General features: G+C 48.9%; 1 protein-coding gene across 3 annotated transcripts in view; it reads right to left on the minus strand.

Annotated features, from left to right (window-relative positions):
- Positions 1-17685, minus strand: part of daam1b (dishevelled associated activator of morphogenesis 1b) — a 56548-nt gene that overhangs the window by 28139 nt on the left and 10724 nt on the right. For 2 of the 3 annotated variants that reach the window (XM_079753713.1, XM_079753711.1), the window contains exons 1-3: positions 15594-16059; positions 3250-3537; positions 674-763 (exon numbers count right to left, since the gene is read on the minus strand). In XM_079753713.1, coding sequence (XP_079609839.1) covers positions 674-763; positions 3250-3432 — 273 coding nt within the window. In that variant the 5' untranslated portion in view covers positions 3433-3537; positions 15594-16059. Of the gene's footprint in view, positions 1-673; positions 764-3249; positions 3538-15593; positions 16060-17685 lie in introns of those variants that run through there. The other variant, XM_079753712.1, reaches the window with a different exon arrangement.

A 17685-nucleotide genomic window follows, 5' to 3' on the forward strand; every position in this document is an offset into this window, starting at 1 on the left:
CCGTCTTTGTTTGCTTGTTTGCTCAGAAGCCGGCTGACGATTTTCGTCTGTGCAAATCTCCATAATGAGAGTTAATTCTCCCCCTGACCAACTGCCAGAAACGCCGGACCGGCGCTGCCATTCACGGACGCCAACGGCAACATCTGTGGCCGTTTTACATGCGAACGTTGTGTACCTGTAAACACATGGCCTAATTACTGCAACAGAGCGCCCTTATTGGGCGGGGCATCTGTCTCTGTGGGTTTGGTTAATGTCAGGGGTGGAGAGGCGTTGTGTGAGTGACGTTAACGAGAGGTTAACGGAGATCCAGCCATCCGACTGTTATAGCAGAGCTGGGGGGGGGGGGGAAGCACAACGCCTGGGCTGGAACCAACAACCGAAAAGGGGCGGAGTTAGGTCTCGTTTCCTGTTTCGTTTACAGAATATCGAACTACTATGCGGGATTGGATGAAGCTTGAAGAGGTGAATTGTTTACACGCCAATCACGCACACATATCCCGCCTCCCTCGACATGATTGGTCGAAACAAATATGATGCAAAATAAAAACAACCCCCCTCCTCTTCACACAGGTTTGAGCTCTTCTTCTGCAGATTCATGAGGATTTATTTAAAGTCTGATTTGGGGGACTGGGGGAATTTTAGGGTTAGGAGATGGTAACAAACAGCGCCTTACCTTTTTCTTGCTGCAGTAGATCTGCCATTTCTTCTCGGCTGGGAGGGCAAACATTGCCTCCCTGTGTTTCTCGCTGAGGTCGAGTTCATCCTAGCAACGCACAGAGAACAAACAGGGAATGTCAATCATTTAACTCTATTGATATTGAGCAATCTGTACAAAACGCTAAAACAAACTCAACCAAAATAGAAAAACCTAAGAAATAAGCTAAATAAACAAAATAAGAACACTCAATAAACAAAAAAACGCATATGAGGACATGACAATGCCAAACAGAAAAGGAGGAAATGAAAGCGACAAGGAGAGATATAGGGGGAGAAACAACTTTCAGAATACTTCCACCACCTTCAAACCAGTTTACTGTTCACACAGGATGGCATTCAGTGTGATACCCAAAACTAGGCTAGTATGAAAAATGCTAAAACGAGTATCATGCACAAGATGTCAATCATCCAGCCACAGCTGACAGTGACATAAAGCAGATGGGGTGCATTGTACGGCAATACTCTCGTCTTTGAGGTATTGTTTTTGGTGCGCAGGCCATGGTCCTGAAGTGACTGACAGTTACAGACCTCTGTTTTCAGTTACACAAGCTTTTTATATACATGTATACGCGTGTGGTGTGTGTATCCGTGTGCGTTGTGTGTGCGTGTGTCTCTGTCTGTGTGCGTGTGTATCTGTGCGAGCGTGTTTGTGTCTCTGTCTCTGCGTGTGTCGACATCGAGGGGGGCTACCATGACGACCGATCAGATATTTACTGGTTGTTTGACGGGCGAGTCATCGGGCGAGAGAGCGAGAGAATAAAAAGAGAGAGGGAAGGCGAGGCGTGGCTTCTCTTTGGGACATGTGGCAACACACATGTGGCAGCACGGCCGTGCGTCACAATCCACAACAGATCGTTTGCTGGGGCTCAGTAAAGGGTGCTGCTGTCAGGACCCACTAACAGGGGACGGATCTCTCACACACACACACACACACACACACACACACACACACACACACACACACACACACCCCTAACCTGTCGGGGTTCCTTGATTCATGTTGGGGTATTGCCCCAAAACCCCCTAACGACCTGTAATAGATTCCCTCTGGCTCAGATAAGGCTAGATTTATACTACATTCAAGGGTCTTCCTAAAAACTCCTAAACGGTACATTGCAGATATCAATACCTATGCATCATTTACATATCGTAACCATTGATTGGATGATATTGGCTGAATTAGGCCTCGGTACTAAATCTGGTCTCAAAGCGGTTTCCGTTGGGCCGTTTTTAAACGTCCCCTCAGTCCAGTGAATCAATATGTGTATCCTGGTCAAATTACTTAAAAGGGGGCCATGGCCGATTGATTACTTTCGATACTTCCTGTTGTGTGTTCCTCTTACGGTGTCTATTCCACGCTACCGGAGGATGTCAATTTACCCCATGTGTAAGATAGATGCTGACATTTATATATTAAATAATACTTTTACCTAAAATAAGGTGGTATTCCGAAATTCGCTAAATGCTTCGAGAAGGACCAGCTTAAGCACTGGCTTCAGGGTTAGGAGGGATGTGTTGATGACATCATCTCTGATCTGGGAGCACGTGTTTCCCCTAATTATGCAAATAACAAGGGGGGCTCTTATTGTGGAGGACAAGAGGGCAGTGCACGGCAATTTTCGCCTCTTTTCTCTTCTTTGCTTAATAGAGCAAGTGGAAGCCTCCCTTCTGTCACACTGAACCCAGCCTCTGGTGCGCTGATCAAGGGTGGAACGGACGGACAAAAGACCAGCAATTAGCAGAATGAGGAAGCCCAGACACTTGTTTTCCTGAATGGGCTCTATTGATGTGTGATAGACGGCACGCCCCTTAATGAGTGTGTCCACCGCTGGAGAGGAGCACAGGGCCGTAGGAGGGGACGGGGGGGGCAAGACAAACGAAGGGTGACAATTAAGAGAGACAAACACAGACTGCATGGTCCCCATTCCTCTGACTCAGCCCCCCCCGGTACGAGGAGAAGTGACAGTTACTCAGCTGTCTCCACAGTGAATCAACACTGTCTGACCTGACTGTGATGAATGTATCTTTGGAGACAGTGTCTTCATTCAGATGTGCCAAGGATGTGATGACTATATCAGTTAACGGTGTGGTTTTAATAATGACACACTGAATGGGAGGTAATCACACTGCTGTGTCTTAATAATATCAGTTGAGTAGATAGACCAACGTATGACACAAACTTCTCCTCTAGTTATCAAAATCACAGAATGAAACGGCATACATTTAGGGGATATGAGAGTCATTAACTCATGCTTTTACTTTGATGGAGCTTTGATAAGGAGCAGGTAGGGGGTAGGGCACTTATTCGAGGAGGCTTCGATTAAGGATTTGGACATTGGGGAGGTAACCCAGTACCCCTCAGTGGGGAGGATAGCCCCCTAGACTCAACACCACCTAACACCTGTGTGTGTGTGTGTGTGTGTGTGTGTGTGTGTGTGTGTGTGTGTGTGTGTGTGTGTGTGTGTGTGTGTGTGTGTGTGTGTGTGTGTGTGTGTGTGTGTGCGTGTGTGTGTGTGTGCGTCTGTCACTCACCACCAGCTCGGCGAACATGTTGTCCAGCTCGTCCAGGCCGGGCATGGGCAGCGAGGGCTCCATGACGGGCAGGGTGAAGTCCTCCCGCAGCCGGTACGTGATCTCCGGGGGGTCGTTGCCGTTGAAGCAGCAGAAGATGAAGGAAAGGCCGCTGCGGCCCCCCGCACGCTTCCGCGGGGCCATGGTCCCTTTGGCTGCTGCCGGCGGGTCTGGGGGGGGGCAGGGAGGGAGGGAGGAGGGGGGAAGGGGATCGCCTCCGCCTCACAGTCGGTCCTCCGTCAGAGTGAACTGCAGGAGGGAGGGGGAGGGGGGGGGGGAGAGAGAGGGGAGAACGGGTTCATGGATATGCTGAGATCTGGAGAGTCCTCCGAAAGAGGCGAGTAAGTGGCTAGACCTCTCAGAGTCGCGGAATTAGCCTCCGGCTGATAGCACAGGCGCCCCCACCCCCGGGGGGAGCTGACAAACCACTTGCCGTCCGCATCGTCGCACACACTATCGCACACACACACACCATCGCGCAGGTCTGCAGACAGCGTACGGTCTGAACTGGTCTGAAGCTCATCCACTCGGAGACCGAGTGGATGAGCTTCAGACCAGTTCAGACCGTACGCTGTCTGCAGACCTGCTGACAGCGTAGTAGATGAGATGGTTCCCGCATCTCGGAAGCCGCCGGTTTTCCGGTCGGACAAGGGAAATGCTGTTCCCGTCGACGGAGCTAAACGGATAATGCGTTTCAATGGGAGGCTGTTGGGGAGCAACAACTAGAACTGTTGCTGTTGTTCTCGATAGCCTCCCATGTTGCAAACCAACTCGGGAGGAAACCAAACTCGACAAGTCTTGAACAAAGCCCAACTATTTGATTCCCAAAACATGCGCTGCGTGTTAGCAGGAAATACGCGCTGACGCTACGACTTTGCCACTTTTCTCCCCAGATATTTCCTAACTCTGTTCGGGGTTGATGATGCTGTTGCGACATTTCTTAATTGGGGGAAAGACGTATTGTGCCAGTTCAGCAGAACGAAGCACAGATGGCTTTAATTGACGGAAGGAGATAGAGTGGCTGGGGACTGGTGTTTGAGTTAAGGACTCTATCGGTGTGGATCAGTGGACTCAAAGAGTCCTCCTTCAACAGCAGCCGATAGAAACAGGGACAGTCTTCACTTATAACATGCTGTTAAGGTTATGAATCAGTCTTGGAGCTATGTTTTTTTTCTTACATTTTTCATTGTGCTACAGGTGTGTGAGAGCTGTAATGACTCAGCTATGACACCCAAGGACACACACCTTTGATTTAAAAGGGCCTCTATTATAAACACCAGGTGTGACTTTATTAGCCATTACTCTATTATAGTGACATCACAAGCGTGAGTTTACACACAGACATACAATAGACAGATCCGTCATAGATCATTGTACGAGTGATGTCACGATAGGGTAGTAAACGACTAGTAATAGCTTTACAAGCCTCACAGATGGTGGTAAAAAAAAGTAAAACAGGGCCTTACTCTTACAGATTATGAGTAACAGGCAATATTGTGTACGGCCGGGTTAGACTTTGCCCGCTTGCTCACTGCGCATCATTAAACAAATGTTTGACTCCCCCAGCTGCTGCTTTACCAGCTGTCGGGTAGATAACGCGCGGGATCGCAGCGAGTAACTGCAGCCTGCGCCCACCATCCAATCGACATGGAAGCTCGGGAGAAATCTCAGCTGTCATGGGGTGTATCAGATACTGGCACTGTGAAATCACATTGGCGGATTCCGAATTCCTTGCAGAGGAATCCATTTCACATTTTTGGCGAAAATGGAAGGGCTTCTGACCTCACTGCTGTGAATTTACGGTTTGATTCCACAGCCAAAGAAAGAAACACTCATGATATCATAAGCTAATCAACTCCCTTCAGTCTTTTGTTTGCTGGCAGGCTTTGCGTGAGAAACTCTTCTCCAAACAAAGCAATCTTAAGACAGAGGTTGGATATGTTTAAAATGGTACCAACAGCCTAATTCTAAGCCATGGTATACATACAATTCCCCACTGGGTCGAGAAGTGTCTGGTTAGCATTTAGCCTTTTTCCCCATAAACTTTGACAACAAATGCCTACATGAGGTGAGAAGGTGACTTATGTTACTTAGAATACATCCTTATTCGTAGATTATGTTTGATGATGTGGCACGTCTTAGATCACACTGTTAACCAGAACCATTTCATAGCATTAAAGAATTGGACCAATGGCGCAGTGCATAACAAAGAGGTCTGGCTCTATCTGCAGACGACCACAAAGGCTGTCCTTTACGCACACACGGGATAGAGTCACCGAAACCCTTCTCCCCTTACACAGCGACTCGTGCGTTTATTTGGACATACCCTTAACAACACACGGGACAAAGTAAGCCCAAAAGGTAAACGTCTCCCTGACACATCGACGTGTGCGTTTATTTGGACATATCCTCGACTATCCCCCAAATAGACTACTGCAGCACGGACACAACCACTAGCAGGGGCCAGGCCAGATGGTGGACCTCATCCCTTACCCTCCCAGGGGAGCGTTTCATTGTCTTCTTTGACCATATTAGTCCACAAACGCGTGCCCACCTCGTCCATTAGCTCCCGACCAAACGTAAACTCTTTAGTGTAAACTCTTTACACTCCCCAGCGGTCTAACAGCCAACGAAACACTCACGAGTCGCCGATGTGCGTAAAACGTTGACACAAAAGACAAGAGCGCCGTAAATAAACCAAACAAAAGCGGACCCAGACAAGAGGAGCGGAGCCAAGCGCTGGTTAGCACATTAGCGCTGACAACGGGCCATGAAGTGGCGGGCACAGCCACTGCCGTCGTAACTTCATTAACACAGAGCGTGTCGAGGAGAGTGGAGGACTCGAGACGTCGGGCCAAGAGACACACACACACACACGTCTATCAGGGCGGCGGTGGCGGTGGGGAGGCAGGGTGGGGTCAAGTTTCCAAGTGCACCGCCGCGGCAGAGGCCTGTCGGAACAGGAGGACATTCCAGTCATAGCCGGGGGCAGGCCTTGTGACCCCGAACGGCCTGCAAACCACAACACCTTCGAGCGCCACGCCACTCCTGAGACCGCAGTTCTGGGAACGCTGGGTGAACAGAGAATGCCGTCGCGCTCTCCTTCTTGGGTCGGTGCGTACGTTACAGAGCCTCGCGGTTCAATTCTCCTTTTCCTAGGAGTTTCCGAGGAACCACCGGGATACGGGAGGTTGTAGGCGGAAGACTCTAGATAATGTTTGTTTGGACAACAGCCGTGATCGGGTGCACCACGTCTGATGCACAGGAATATCTACGGAGGGGTCACTAGCTTGTATAACTTAACAAATGAATACAACCACTTAATGTCCTGCTTCACGGTGTAGTCGACCAATTGTTATTCTGATGCACTGAAAACTGCTTTCCTTCTTTGTTTAGTTCCACAATCATTTTCATGCCTTTTCATTTATCTGACACAAAACAGATGGAGCTTCAAACAGATAGACACACGTTAAACGATTATAACTGCCGCCCGCCCCCACACACACACACACACACACACACACACACACACACACACACAATAACGATAATAACCGCCGCCCACACACATGCGGCAGCCACACTTTAGTTTTTTTCTGCGGACCACTTGTTGTTCCATCCCTGGACGGCCTGGCTCTCTGCTGCCCCTTGTGGTCTGGCCGGGGTCCCGGCCTGGGGCTCCGGGGAGAGCGTACGACCCAGAAGCCTCTGGTGTTCAGTGGGAGAGCGGTGGGGAGTGTGGGAGGCAGTGCATGGTGCAAGGGGAGGCCGACTCTGACAGCTCGGGCTGGAGAAGAGGCAGAAGGCTGGCGAAGAGCGCTCTGTCCTGGACAAGACACACGCTCGGCTTCGTGGAACATGTGCGCGAGAGAGATGGGATGTGGTGAGGGGGTGGAGTGAACTCTGAGCAACTGCTGACCGCCCTCACACACTCCTCATCGCCCTGTCTTTTAATACACTTCTCAGCCTCTTCTGTACCCTCCCTGCCTTTGCACTCCGCTTTAACAAGGTCTTTCGGTATGGGCTCCAGTTATGATTAATAGCCCCACTATCAAGACCGTACCGACTCCCGTAGGGAGTTCCGATGTCCATCGCACAAAGCAAGCAAGGAATTCCTACTCTCGATAAAGATACGCGCAGCAACTTTTGGGGATGGTTGGGTTAGTTTGTCTGGAGACATTGTCCCGGAGGTTACTAGTGGCAGCTATTTGCGTCATGGTAATGGAGGATTGTTGCAGGCGTATAAACCTTCCTGGCCCCGAGGATTAATAAGGCAGTCAATTAGAGCGAGTGCCGTAGATTAAGTCAAGTATGTCCCATGCTATGAATAAAAAAACAATCACATTTTGACAGTGAACTAAAACAAAAAGAATCCAACCTACTGAGTGTTTAACTGTTTAACTGAATTAAAGTGACGTGTCTGTTGGCCGACATCGTGAATACATTTCGGTTCAGCCTTTCTGCAAGCGACGCATCGGAAAAGGTCAACGTAAACCCGATGTTAATAAAAAAACAACGTTTGCGAGAAACTGTAAGGAGAGGGTACAGGGCCTTGGAGAGAGCAACAGTGGACAGTCATGTATTAGGAACAGATGTGTGAAATACCTTCTCCCCGACCAGATGGCTTCTCTCAGCATAATCTGGGTTCCAAAGCTTTGTGTTGCGTTGTGTTGTTTAACCATTGGAATATTCAATGGGACTTTAAAAGGCCTGTGACATGGCCAGAAAGTCCTTCCAAGTCATCAATTGATTAGGGGAGGAGGGTAAATGCAATGACGGTTTCAATTATTAATGGGATTCAATTTAACATTGCATACTGTACTATTGATTCCCCAATCTATACAGACACTTTATCTACGTTTGCCATTTTATTATAATAAATCTATAAATCGCTTTATCTATCCATTTATATCTAAGGTTTTTATCTTTAATGAGGTTCCCTCCACCGGAATGCCAGAACGGTTGCCCTTTCCTTGGTAGCCAATGTCCTCACAAAGACAGTAAAACGCCAGCTGTGTTAAAGCTCTCCAAGGGGAGCCTTTCATTGCTCAGGACATTTAATCTTCTTTTCTGATTTAGTGATTGGATTTACACTGGATAAAACTTTAATGATCCCAGAAACAAATAATAACATTCTAACCGTTCACGTCGCTGCTCCTGGAGTGAACTGTGTAGCTAGCATACAAGCTAGCATACAAGAGCTACAGCTAACACATCGCGGCATACAAGAGCTACCGCTAACACATCGTGGCATACAATAGCTACCAAGAGCTACCGCTAACATATCGCGGCATACAAGTGCTAACGCCAACACATCGCGGCATACAAGAGCAACCGCTAACACATCGCGGCATACAAGAGCTACCGCTAACACATCACGGCATACAAGAGCAACCGCTAACACATCACGGCATACAAGAGCAACCGCTAACACATCGCGGCATACAAGAGCAAGCGCTTACACATCGCGGCATACAAGAGCTACTGCTAACACATCGCGGCATATAAGAGCTACCGCTAACACATTGTGGAGCTCTCTGTCACTCTCCGGCTATCTCAGACGGTCGGGTTATTAGCTCAACTGTCATGCTCATCTAATTATACCGTTGGTGTTCGCCAGCGTGTTGCATCGCTCTGACGCAGTTGCGGTGGTTTTGTGTGGATGTGTACTGTTTTGGGTTTTGGTGGAGGTAATGATGTTTATGCCTCGCAGGCTAAGGGGTCGTTGTCAACACCTTGCAGGCAACGCTTTTACGAGCCGTGCCGGGCCAAATGGAACACAATAATAGTAACTAGGGAAAAATAGTTATTGGGAGGAATAATGGATGTTCCCAGGGAGCGGTTAAGTGGTGTGTGGGTGGGCGGAGTTGACGTTGGACCCCAGGAAGCAATATCCTTACATTACACCGTCTGAACCCTGGAGGAACTCCCAAAGTCCTCATTGAAAACGTTGTTGCCTCAACAAACCATTTTATATATTTTTTTAAGTGATAGTATGAAATTTGATTTGAATCGATAATAGTCGTATTACCGTTGACTGAAAACGTAATTCATATCATTAATCATGATAACCGATCATTACTGGTCCCAACCCTGATTTTGAAAGCTGACAACCAAAACAAACCAATTCTCTCTTTGCCACCAATGCTCCCTCCCTACCTGCATCTCTCTGGCAGTAAGAAAAGTTCATTTCACACAGTTGTGATGGACAGGCAAGATGCAATCCCTCAACCAATTACAGAAGAGTTGCCTTGATTGGTCAGAAATAAACTGGGAGCGGTCTAAAATCTAAACGGTTCCCACAGAGGCAGGCCCAGTCAACTCAAAACAGAAATTACCCCAGCATATTTCACTCACTAATAGCTGACTTATGGCTATGCTATTTCCTACAAATAGCACTCCAATAATAGCTCTTAAATTTTACCTACTGCACCTTTAACCTGAACCAGAGAGATGGGAGTGACGCTAAACTGCTGCTGTATTACGAAGCCAGATGTTGTGCAAAGTGAGGGCTCTACTTACAACCTAATGGTACCAGTAGGTGCTAGGCCCTGTGCAATAGAAACATGTCAGCCAAACATGCTTACATAGAGCCAGGAGCCAAACATGCAGAGTTTGGCTCCTGGCTCCTGGAGTTTGTAATCAATGAATCAAATCAAAAAAACATCTGTGGCCGTTGCAGGCGTATAAAAAAAGCTGGTCCAATAATTTGATTTGGTCCAGTGAAATGATCGGATTGCCTACCTGTGGTCTAAGTATTAATCGTAATGATAATATAAATTATATAAACCTTGTTTATATAATTAATTACTAGTCAATTGAAAAGACATTTGTATACATCTCCTAGCACCTAGTTATATCTCCCTTCCTCTCTCTGATTGAAAGGTGTAAAGCTAGTTTGCATTTGCATTGCCCAGTAGCCCGAACTCTGATACTGAGGACTTGCCAATCTCCTGACTTCTTTCATGTGTAGATCCTTTAGCGGTCCTGCATCCTTGCAGACGTGTCCACTTCCTCCCCTAGTGCATTGTAAATTAACTTGGCCTCTCTCCCTCCATTGCTGCTTTCAACCACGGCCAATCCTTCACTCTCCAGGAGGATCACTCCCCCTCATCTCTGATTCCTTTGTTGTGACTGCCCACGAGGTGAAAGTTTCCCTATGAGGATCGTGACACACCCATTGTGTCATGGAGGATGCTTAATAAAACGCTGCCTGTATCTCCGCATGATCAAGCTCTGAATTAAATCAAATACTTCAAGTTATTCTTTATCATTATCCATCTGCCAGGCAGACTTTCTCCTAAAGCTAGCTAGCCATTCATGTTTTTTGGGGGAGCGGCTTTGAAAGGAGGTCTGAAGGAAGGGATGATCTATTTCACACTAGCTTATTTTTTCCAAATTGCCTACCATCGTTTTTATTGACCTGCTATCTGAATTAACCGTTAGTTTATTTGCATAAGTGTCTACAAAAATCGCTTAACTAAAACAGTACATTTTATCTCAGGCATTGCACGGTCTGAAGCTGGCAATGACGTCAGACCAGGCCGCAGACGATCGAAATCAAAGCAGAGAAGACGTTGTGCTTTTTCCGAGCCCTGATCACGGCCCGCACAGGACCGTGCAGGCCGGTGCCTACGTATCGCTTGGTGACAAAGGGGGGGGAAGCCCCTTGGAGAGTGTGGGTTACATGGGGGAGGGCCCCGAGTGCTCAAGGGAGCGGTGCGTGAGATCCCAGCTCGGATTACCGGATTAACCGACGGACTCGGAGACAGCAGAGCGACCGAGAGAGATGAGGGGCGATGAGGGCCAGATACCAGACCGACCGAACGATAGACTGTGGTCTTCTGCGTCTGTTTAACACGTAAGCATGAGGTGCCAAGCAAATGTGTGGCGCGGTTTGCCCATGGCCCGGGGTGGGCGGGGCCGGGGGGGTAGAGTTTGCTACTATAGAAATTAAGGATTTCAAAAGGGAAATGGCACAGCTGGCTTTTGACAGCTCGGCCCGTGTGCCAATGACAGTCCCAGACTGGGTTTCTGTTTCAGGAAGTTGGTGTGTTCAGTGTAAATATGGACGATGAAGGCCAGAAGATATTACATGTGTAATTCTAAACTAATCATATGGCTGACACAAATGAAGCAACCAAAGGGGACGCCGGTGTGCTATTCTCCCACTCAGCGTGTCTACTAGCAGATAGAACGACAGATAAGGCACGATTACATCGGTGTTGTTGTCAAGAACGTGCAAGGGCAACCACCGAAGAAGAGCCATCGCGTGTCTCCGGTCTCAGCGGAATCCATCTCTTTTCATTAGAACATCATAAAAGGAGAAGCAAGAGGGAGGTGCATTAACATGTAAGGATGATACCGCCGCACATGCGTTTGTTTACTTCTTCTGTCGAGCTGTAACTTAGCAGCGATGGTTTTAGGAGGAAGGAAATGAGGATGGTCCCATGCCAGCCACGCACTACACAGACGTATTGTTTCATTGGTATTAGGAACACAGAATGACGCCAGCATTGTCTCTTTGAAGCGGGGAATTATGTGATGCTATTACAGTTTTCATAGGTGTGTTGTACAAGCGCCACGAGTTGCTGCTCAAAGCAGAAGACTTGTTGGGGCCTCATTAGGGTAAACATTACATCGGCCATACCCTTTGTGTTAGCAGAGGAAGCCGAGGGAACCCAACATGTTTTAGGAGTTACTCGATGAACTATACGTGATAAGTCATTCTGACAAATGACAAACATCATCCACACCCAGCGACCACATTTTTCAACACAGACCGAGTGCAACTGGGCGGATCCTGCCGGACATAAAATGAGGAGTATTGCCACAGCGGTACACTTTCAACCCCCCAACCTGATGAATTGTCATGACGGGTCTTTTAGGTTTTGCCTTTCCTCACGTACAAAAGCAAAAACTGCACTGATGCAAAACGGATAAGCAGTGTTTGTTGACCCTTTCCAGCACCAAGCTCAGACGATGCCGCGATGATTAAAATCATGGCCTCAGCGGCTTACTGTCAGTCGATTTGGTAGCCGGGGGAGAGACGGCTGCTCTGTTCATGGTAGGGCCTGTAAGGGTTGGGCCGCTTCTTTGTTGATAAAGCAGGTTCTTTGTTGATAAAGCAGGAGGCTTTGTGGGTTAATGTACTCAGGATTTAGCTGCAGTCACTCATCGTTCAACCTTTGGACATTCCCTGAACCACACAGTTGACCCACGCAAAGTGCATCGGGAAGTCCAGTACATAGCATACAACTTTAGCTGTGTTTCCTCCAGCTACTAAAAAGGTTATTCACGAAACCAACCCGTACTGGAACCCCTCCAATGGCCTCTCTCCGTGGGAGTCAACGGGTCAGGTGACCTCCCCTTTGAGATCCAAGGCAGGCCGTTCAGCGCGTCTAAGTGTAGCGTCAGGGCGGTGAGACACAGGGGAGGACGGAGAGGGAAGCTCGGGGGTTAAAAGGCTGTTGTTCTTGCCTCGCGATGAGGCTGTCCAACTTGTTCTGCCTACAGTCTCTGAGGCTCTCCCTTCTTCTCCAGTCCCCCCCAGCCCTTTACTGTGTTGACATTCTTGCCTGGGTCAGGCCCACTGCAGGAAGGGTAGACCCGGGGCAGAAGGAGAGACATAGGCCTGCTTAGCGCGGGATAATCAGCTCGTCCACAGTGTTGGGGGCCCGGCCGTTTCAGTTGGGTCTCGTTGGCCAGCATCCAAAGAAAGGTCTGGTTTAAGAGCTCGATTCAATAATTGGATGTACGTCTCTGGCAGTAAACGTTTCATAAGTGAAATGCAAAAGAGATTATTAACAGTATGACACTTTGCTCTGTATTTGAATACGTAAATTAAAATATGCAAAGCAACACCCCTAAACACGTTGATTTATCTACTGTATATTCTCCTGGTATTCCGTCATTCAGAACTCTTCAGTCTGTTAATACACATTGAAACTACAATGTTACAAGCGGAACAACGTCAGACGAGACATTTACACCACAAATCCTTTACGGGTCACCATATTGTTGCACAACAAAATCCTTCCATAGGCCCTACGGTCTCCCAGGCACCATTCTTTCCATTAGTCAAGAGAGGCGTTCACGTACACACGCACAACGTAAGGGAGGGACTCGCATTCCTCACAGCAGCATCCTCCGGGCCACACCTTGACTTTTTCCACACTAAGCACTTTTTTGGCTCCGGGTTAATTCACGGCCTCCTACAAGGACAGACCCACAGCAGCCTGGAGTATGCAGCAGCACCCAAACGTGAATCAGATCAGACTGACTATAGACATCAACAGAGAGAGGACAGACCATCTGGGACTTGAAACCATGATGTAGCTGTGACTGTGGATTAAACCCAGGAAACCATCCGAACCTTTTAGATGAACCATCCATTTATCAGTGTGTGTCTGACAGTGCAAATGCAAAAGAAAGTGCAACGTACATCAACTCCTTCGTCTGGGACTATTTATAACAATGCACATCTATAGGTGCTCTGTCCTGACACAGCCAGAGAGCACATCTGAAGGACTGCCAGCCCTGCATCCAAACTGCAACCCCCCCCCACTGCCTGCCCTTCCCTCCCTTCCCGTCTCCCACTCAGTTGCCATGGCGACGGCAGCAGTAAGGATGACGGGTGGTGGAATCGGGGAGGATGAAACAGCCTAAGCTCTGCTCGTCTGCTGCGCGTTACCTACAATCTGTCCCGGCTTCTCCATCGGAGGGGCCGGCGGAAAATAGGATTGTCTCTCTAATTCGGGGGTTAAAAACAAAAACAGGCGAAAGGGGGAAAGCCATTAAGGATTAAAAGAGGGAGAAGTGGGGGGAGGGAGGGAGAGAGGGTCCAGCTTGCCATCGCTCAGCTGGTAGATCTTCCGGCTGAGTCCGGCTCTCCGCAATCAGACCGGATTAAAAAGACAAATATAGGAACTGACTTCCATCTTTAAAACCATCGGTCTGGGCTAAGTGGGTATGGACCCGTTTTGTAACACAATCCGTTGTGAGAGAGAGAGAGCGAGAGAGACACACACATGCATACTTGCATACACACACACACACACACACACGCACACACACACACACACACAGGCAGAAGAAAGACACACACAGACGGACCAAACAACACAGTAAAACAAATATACATCAACATAACAACCAGACGTGGGTCGGAGCAGGGGTAGACATGTGAGGGCAGGAGGTGACACCAGGAGGTGAAGCGCAAACAGAGGAGGAGCTGGGAGGAGGAGGAGGAGGAGGAGAGCAGCATCGTCTCCTCCTGCTCCTGCTCCTCCTCCTCCTCCATGTTCCAAGGTGACATTCCGGATCATTGACCCCATTATCGACCTGGCTGGCGGCCCCCTTCCTCCCGCCGGAAGATAAGTATGTCATCGCCTGGCCCTCTCTCCTCTCGCTCTTCCTCCCTCTCTTCCTCGCTCGTCCTATCTTTCACACACACTCACATAATTGAGTGAGGGGGGTTAGGGGAGGGGAAGAGGCCAGGCGGTGACGAAAGAGGGGAGGTGTGCGTTTGGGGCGTGTGTGTGCGTGCACACACACACACACGGACACGCATTCTCCCTCCCCCACCCAACACCACCTCTTCGGCGCAGCAACCTTGTCATTACACGGGGCATTCCCCGCATTCACGGGACAACTCTCTCACCCCAGGGGCCCCCAGTAACCCCCCCCCCCCCCCCACCATCCCTACGGCAACGCCGGCCCCTGCCGCACCACAGACACCTCCTAATTAGACAGACGTGACACACACCTCGCCCACCCCCCTTCACAGCCAGCGGAATTTTCTCCGTAGCGAGGAGTGATGGACGGAGCGCTCCTCCTCCACGTGCACGCCCGACCACACACACACACACACACGAAAAACCCAAAGAGAGGGAGAGGGCGCTCCTCCTTCACATGCAGCACAGCCATACACAGAGAGAGAGCGAGAGACACAGCGAGAGAGAGAGAGAGAGAGAGAGAGACAGCGAGAGAGAGAGACACAGCGAGAGAGAGAGAGAGAGAGAGAGAGCGAGAGACAGAGAGAGACAGAGAGAGAGAGTGCGATACAGACACAGATAAAGCTTCAAACAGAGACCTATCTTAAAACCAGTCACTCTCTGTCTGAGACACACACACACGGAGGAGAGATAGACCCACACAGATAGCCTTAAACAGATGGAGACCTATCTTAAAACCTGTGTCTGTGACACACACACACACACACACACACACACACCTCCCTGGGTCTCATTTGATTACCGGCAGCTGGACGACAGCCTGCTTTCATTCAGCATTTCCTAGCTTACCCCGGCTACGGACAGCGTCCTGCTGCTCGTTTGCTGTAAGTGCTGCTTGGTCGCCTGTCGCTCATTGCAGTATCCACATGTATGGGTCTTTTTCTTTTGCAGCAATGCAAAATCATGAATAACGCAACAAGCGCCGCTCACAGCCACAGCATCTCCCCGTTCCTCTCACAACCCCCCTGGGGGGATGGAACCGGTAAAGCACACCTCCTCGTCGGCAGAACGTCAAACGGAAAAACGGGATAAACGACAGTCCCGGACGCAGCCAGTCAGTCCTGTCCCGCCACACCTCTGAGGGGCCGTAGCGCCGCGGCTGACGGGAGAGTACTTCCTGTGATGTCTCGCGGGTGGTAACAGCTCGACCACATTCAACATTCGTCTGTCCCGAGCGAAGCACCAACCGCTCTCTGGTGTTCACTCTCGACCTCACCTCTCTCTCTGCTTCTCTCTCTCACTCACTCTCTCTCTCTTTTTCTCTCGCTCTCTCTCTGTGGGGCTAGAGAGGAGAGGCACACAGATGTTACCGTCCGGCGGCCACGCCCCTTTTAAACACTCTGCGTCCTCATAGGATGACGCAAAAGGCTTGGCCACCGCCTAGCTTTATCCTCCCCCCCTCCCTCTCCTCTAGGCTGCAGCTCTACATGTCATACTGGTGTGTGTTTAGTGGTTTGTTTGCAGAGGAGCTCGTTGAGTGAAGAGCTGTGGTAGAAAAAAATGACACAAAGCGCTACAACGGAAAAGGTGTGAGGTGTGTACACACACACACACACACACACACACACACACACACACACAGAAAGAGAGAAAGAGGGAGGGAAAGAGACTGCAAGAGATGCAGACTGTGAGAGAGAAATGTGAATACGAGAGAAAGACAGACAGTGAGGAGTTGGAGAGAGAGAAGGTAGAGAGACATCTAAAGACAGACGGATAGAGAGAAATCATGGGGAGGGGGCGATAAAGAGCGAAAGAGGCACTTAAGGGAGAGAGAGAGTATACACTCAAGGATACACCCAAGCACAGGTGATATTAAAAAATGTGCTGGTGTCAGCAACGCAGCTTACGGCCTTTTTCAATGTTCTGTCTTGACTCGGTTTAAGTCAGTGTGTCAGCACAGGGCAGACGGGATTTGCATCTCCATTACAACAGAGCTACACACAACGCTCGAAGGTGTGCGTTCAACACACTCATCTTGAGCCGCCCGTCTTGAGTCGATGATGTCGGAGAAGCGGCGCCCTGTTGACGATCGCACAGGGGGTTGTTGCTAGCCATCATCGCGGATTTTCAGGCTTGGCAAGCGAGCGCATGCCATTCTCTTTGGTCTGCTGCCGTTGAGATTATTGCTGAATTGTTCCGGTAGACTAGAGGCGGATGGTTGACGTGTCCCTGAACGATGCCGATGACGTCTGAAGTCACAGAAACCCGCCTGCCAGCCCGATTCTGGAGATAGTACATCTGCAGAGCGACTAGTTTAAACTGCTGGTGTATATGCAAATCCACTCTGCGTGGTTTGACCCGGCGGCCCAACGGGCCAACGGAAAGCTCCTCGAAACAACAAAAACACACAATGGACGCCATTAACCACCAATATTTAAATCTTGTTTTCTACCTGCCTTTTTATTAGGTTTCTCTTTCAAGCAATCTTTAACCTGCATTTACATTATATTTTATCTGTGTTAAGCATGTTATAAAAGCCCAATTCAAAAAGCCAAATAAAAATTAAAATATAGAATACAAAGTATTTATTTGATGTCGTCAACCACTGACAGAAACCAAAAAACATGAGAATTGAATCTGAACTTTTTCACCACAAGTTGCAGCCACAAAGTGGCTTACGTCATCTGGGTTTGAGTTGTACACACTGTAAACAAGCTGCACATTGCACTGTGTGAGAGGCTAGTGCACACTCTGCTAGCATTTAGCACGGGCCACATAAAAGGGCCATCTCATGTGAGTCTCCCCAGAGTTGGAAGTGATTAACTTTAAGTGAAGTCACGTTAAGACACTTTCCAATTGGGGGAGCAATTGTACAACAGCTCTGGCTCTGTATTGAGTTTGAATGCAGTGCTGCAATAGGTTGTTCAGGGTCAAATAATTG

The sequence above is a fragment of the Pollachius pollachius genome (assembly GCF_949987615.1).
Source record: "Pollachius pollachius genome assembly, chromosome: 16".
NCBI lineage: Eukaryota > Metazoa > Chordata > Actinopteri > Gadiformes > Gadidae > Pollachius > Pollachius pollachius.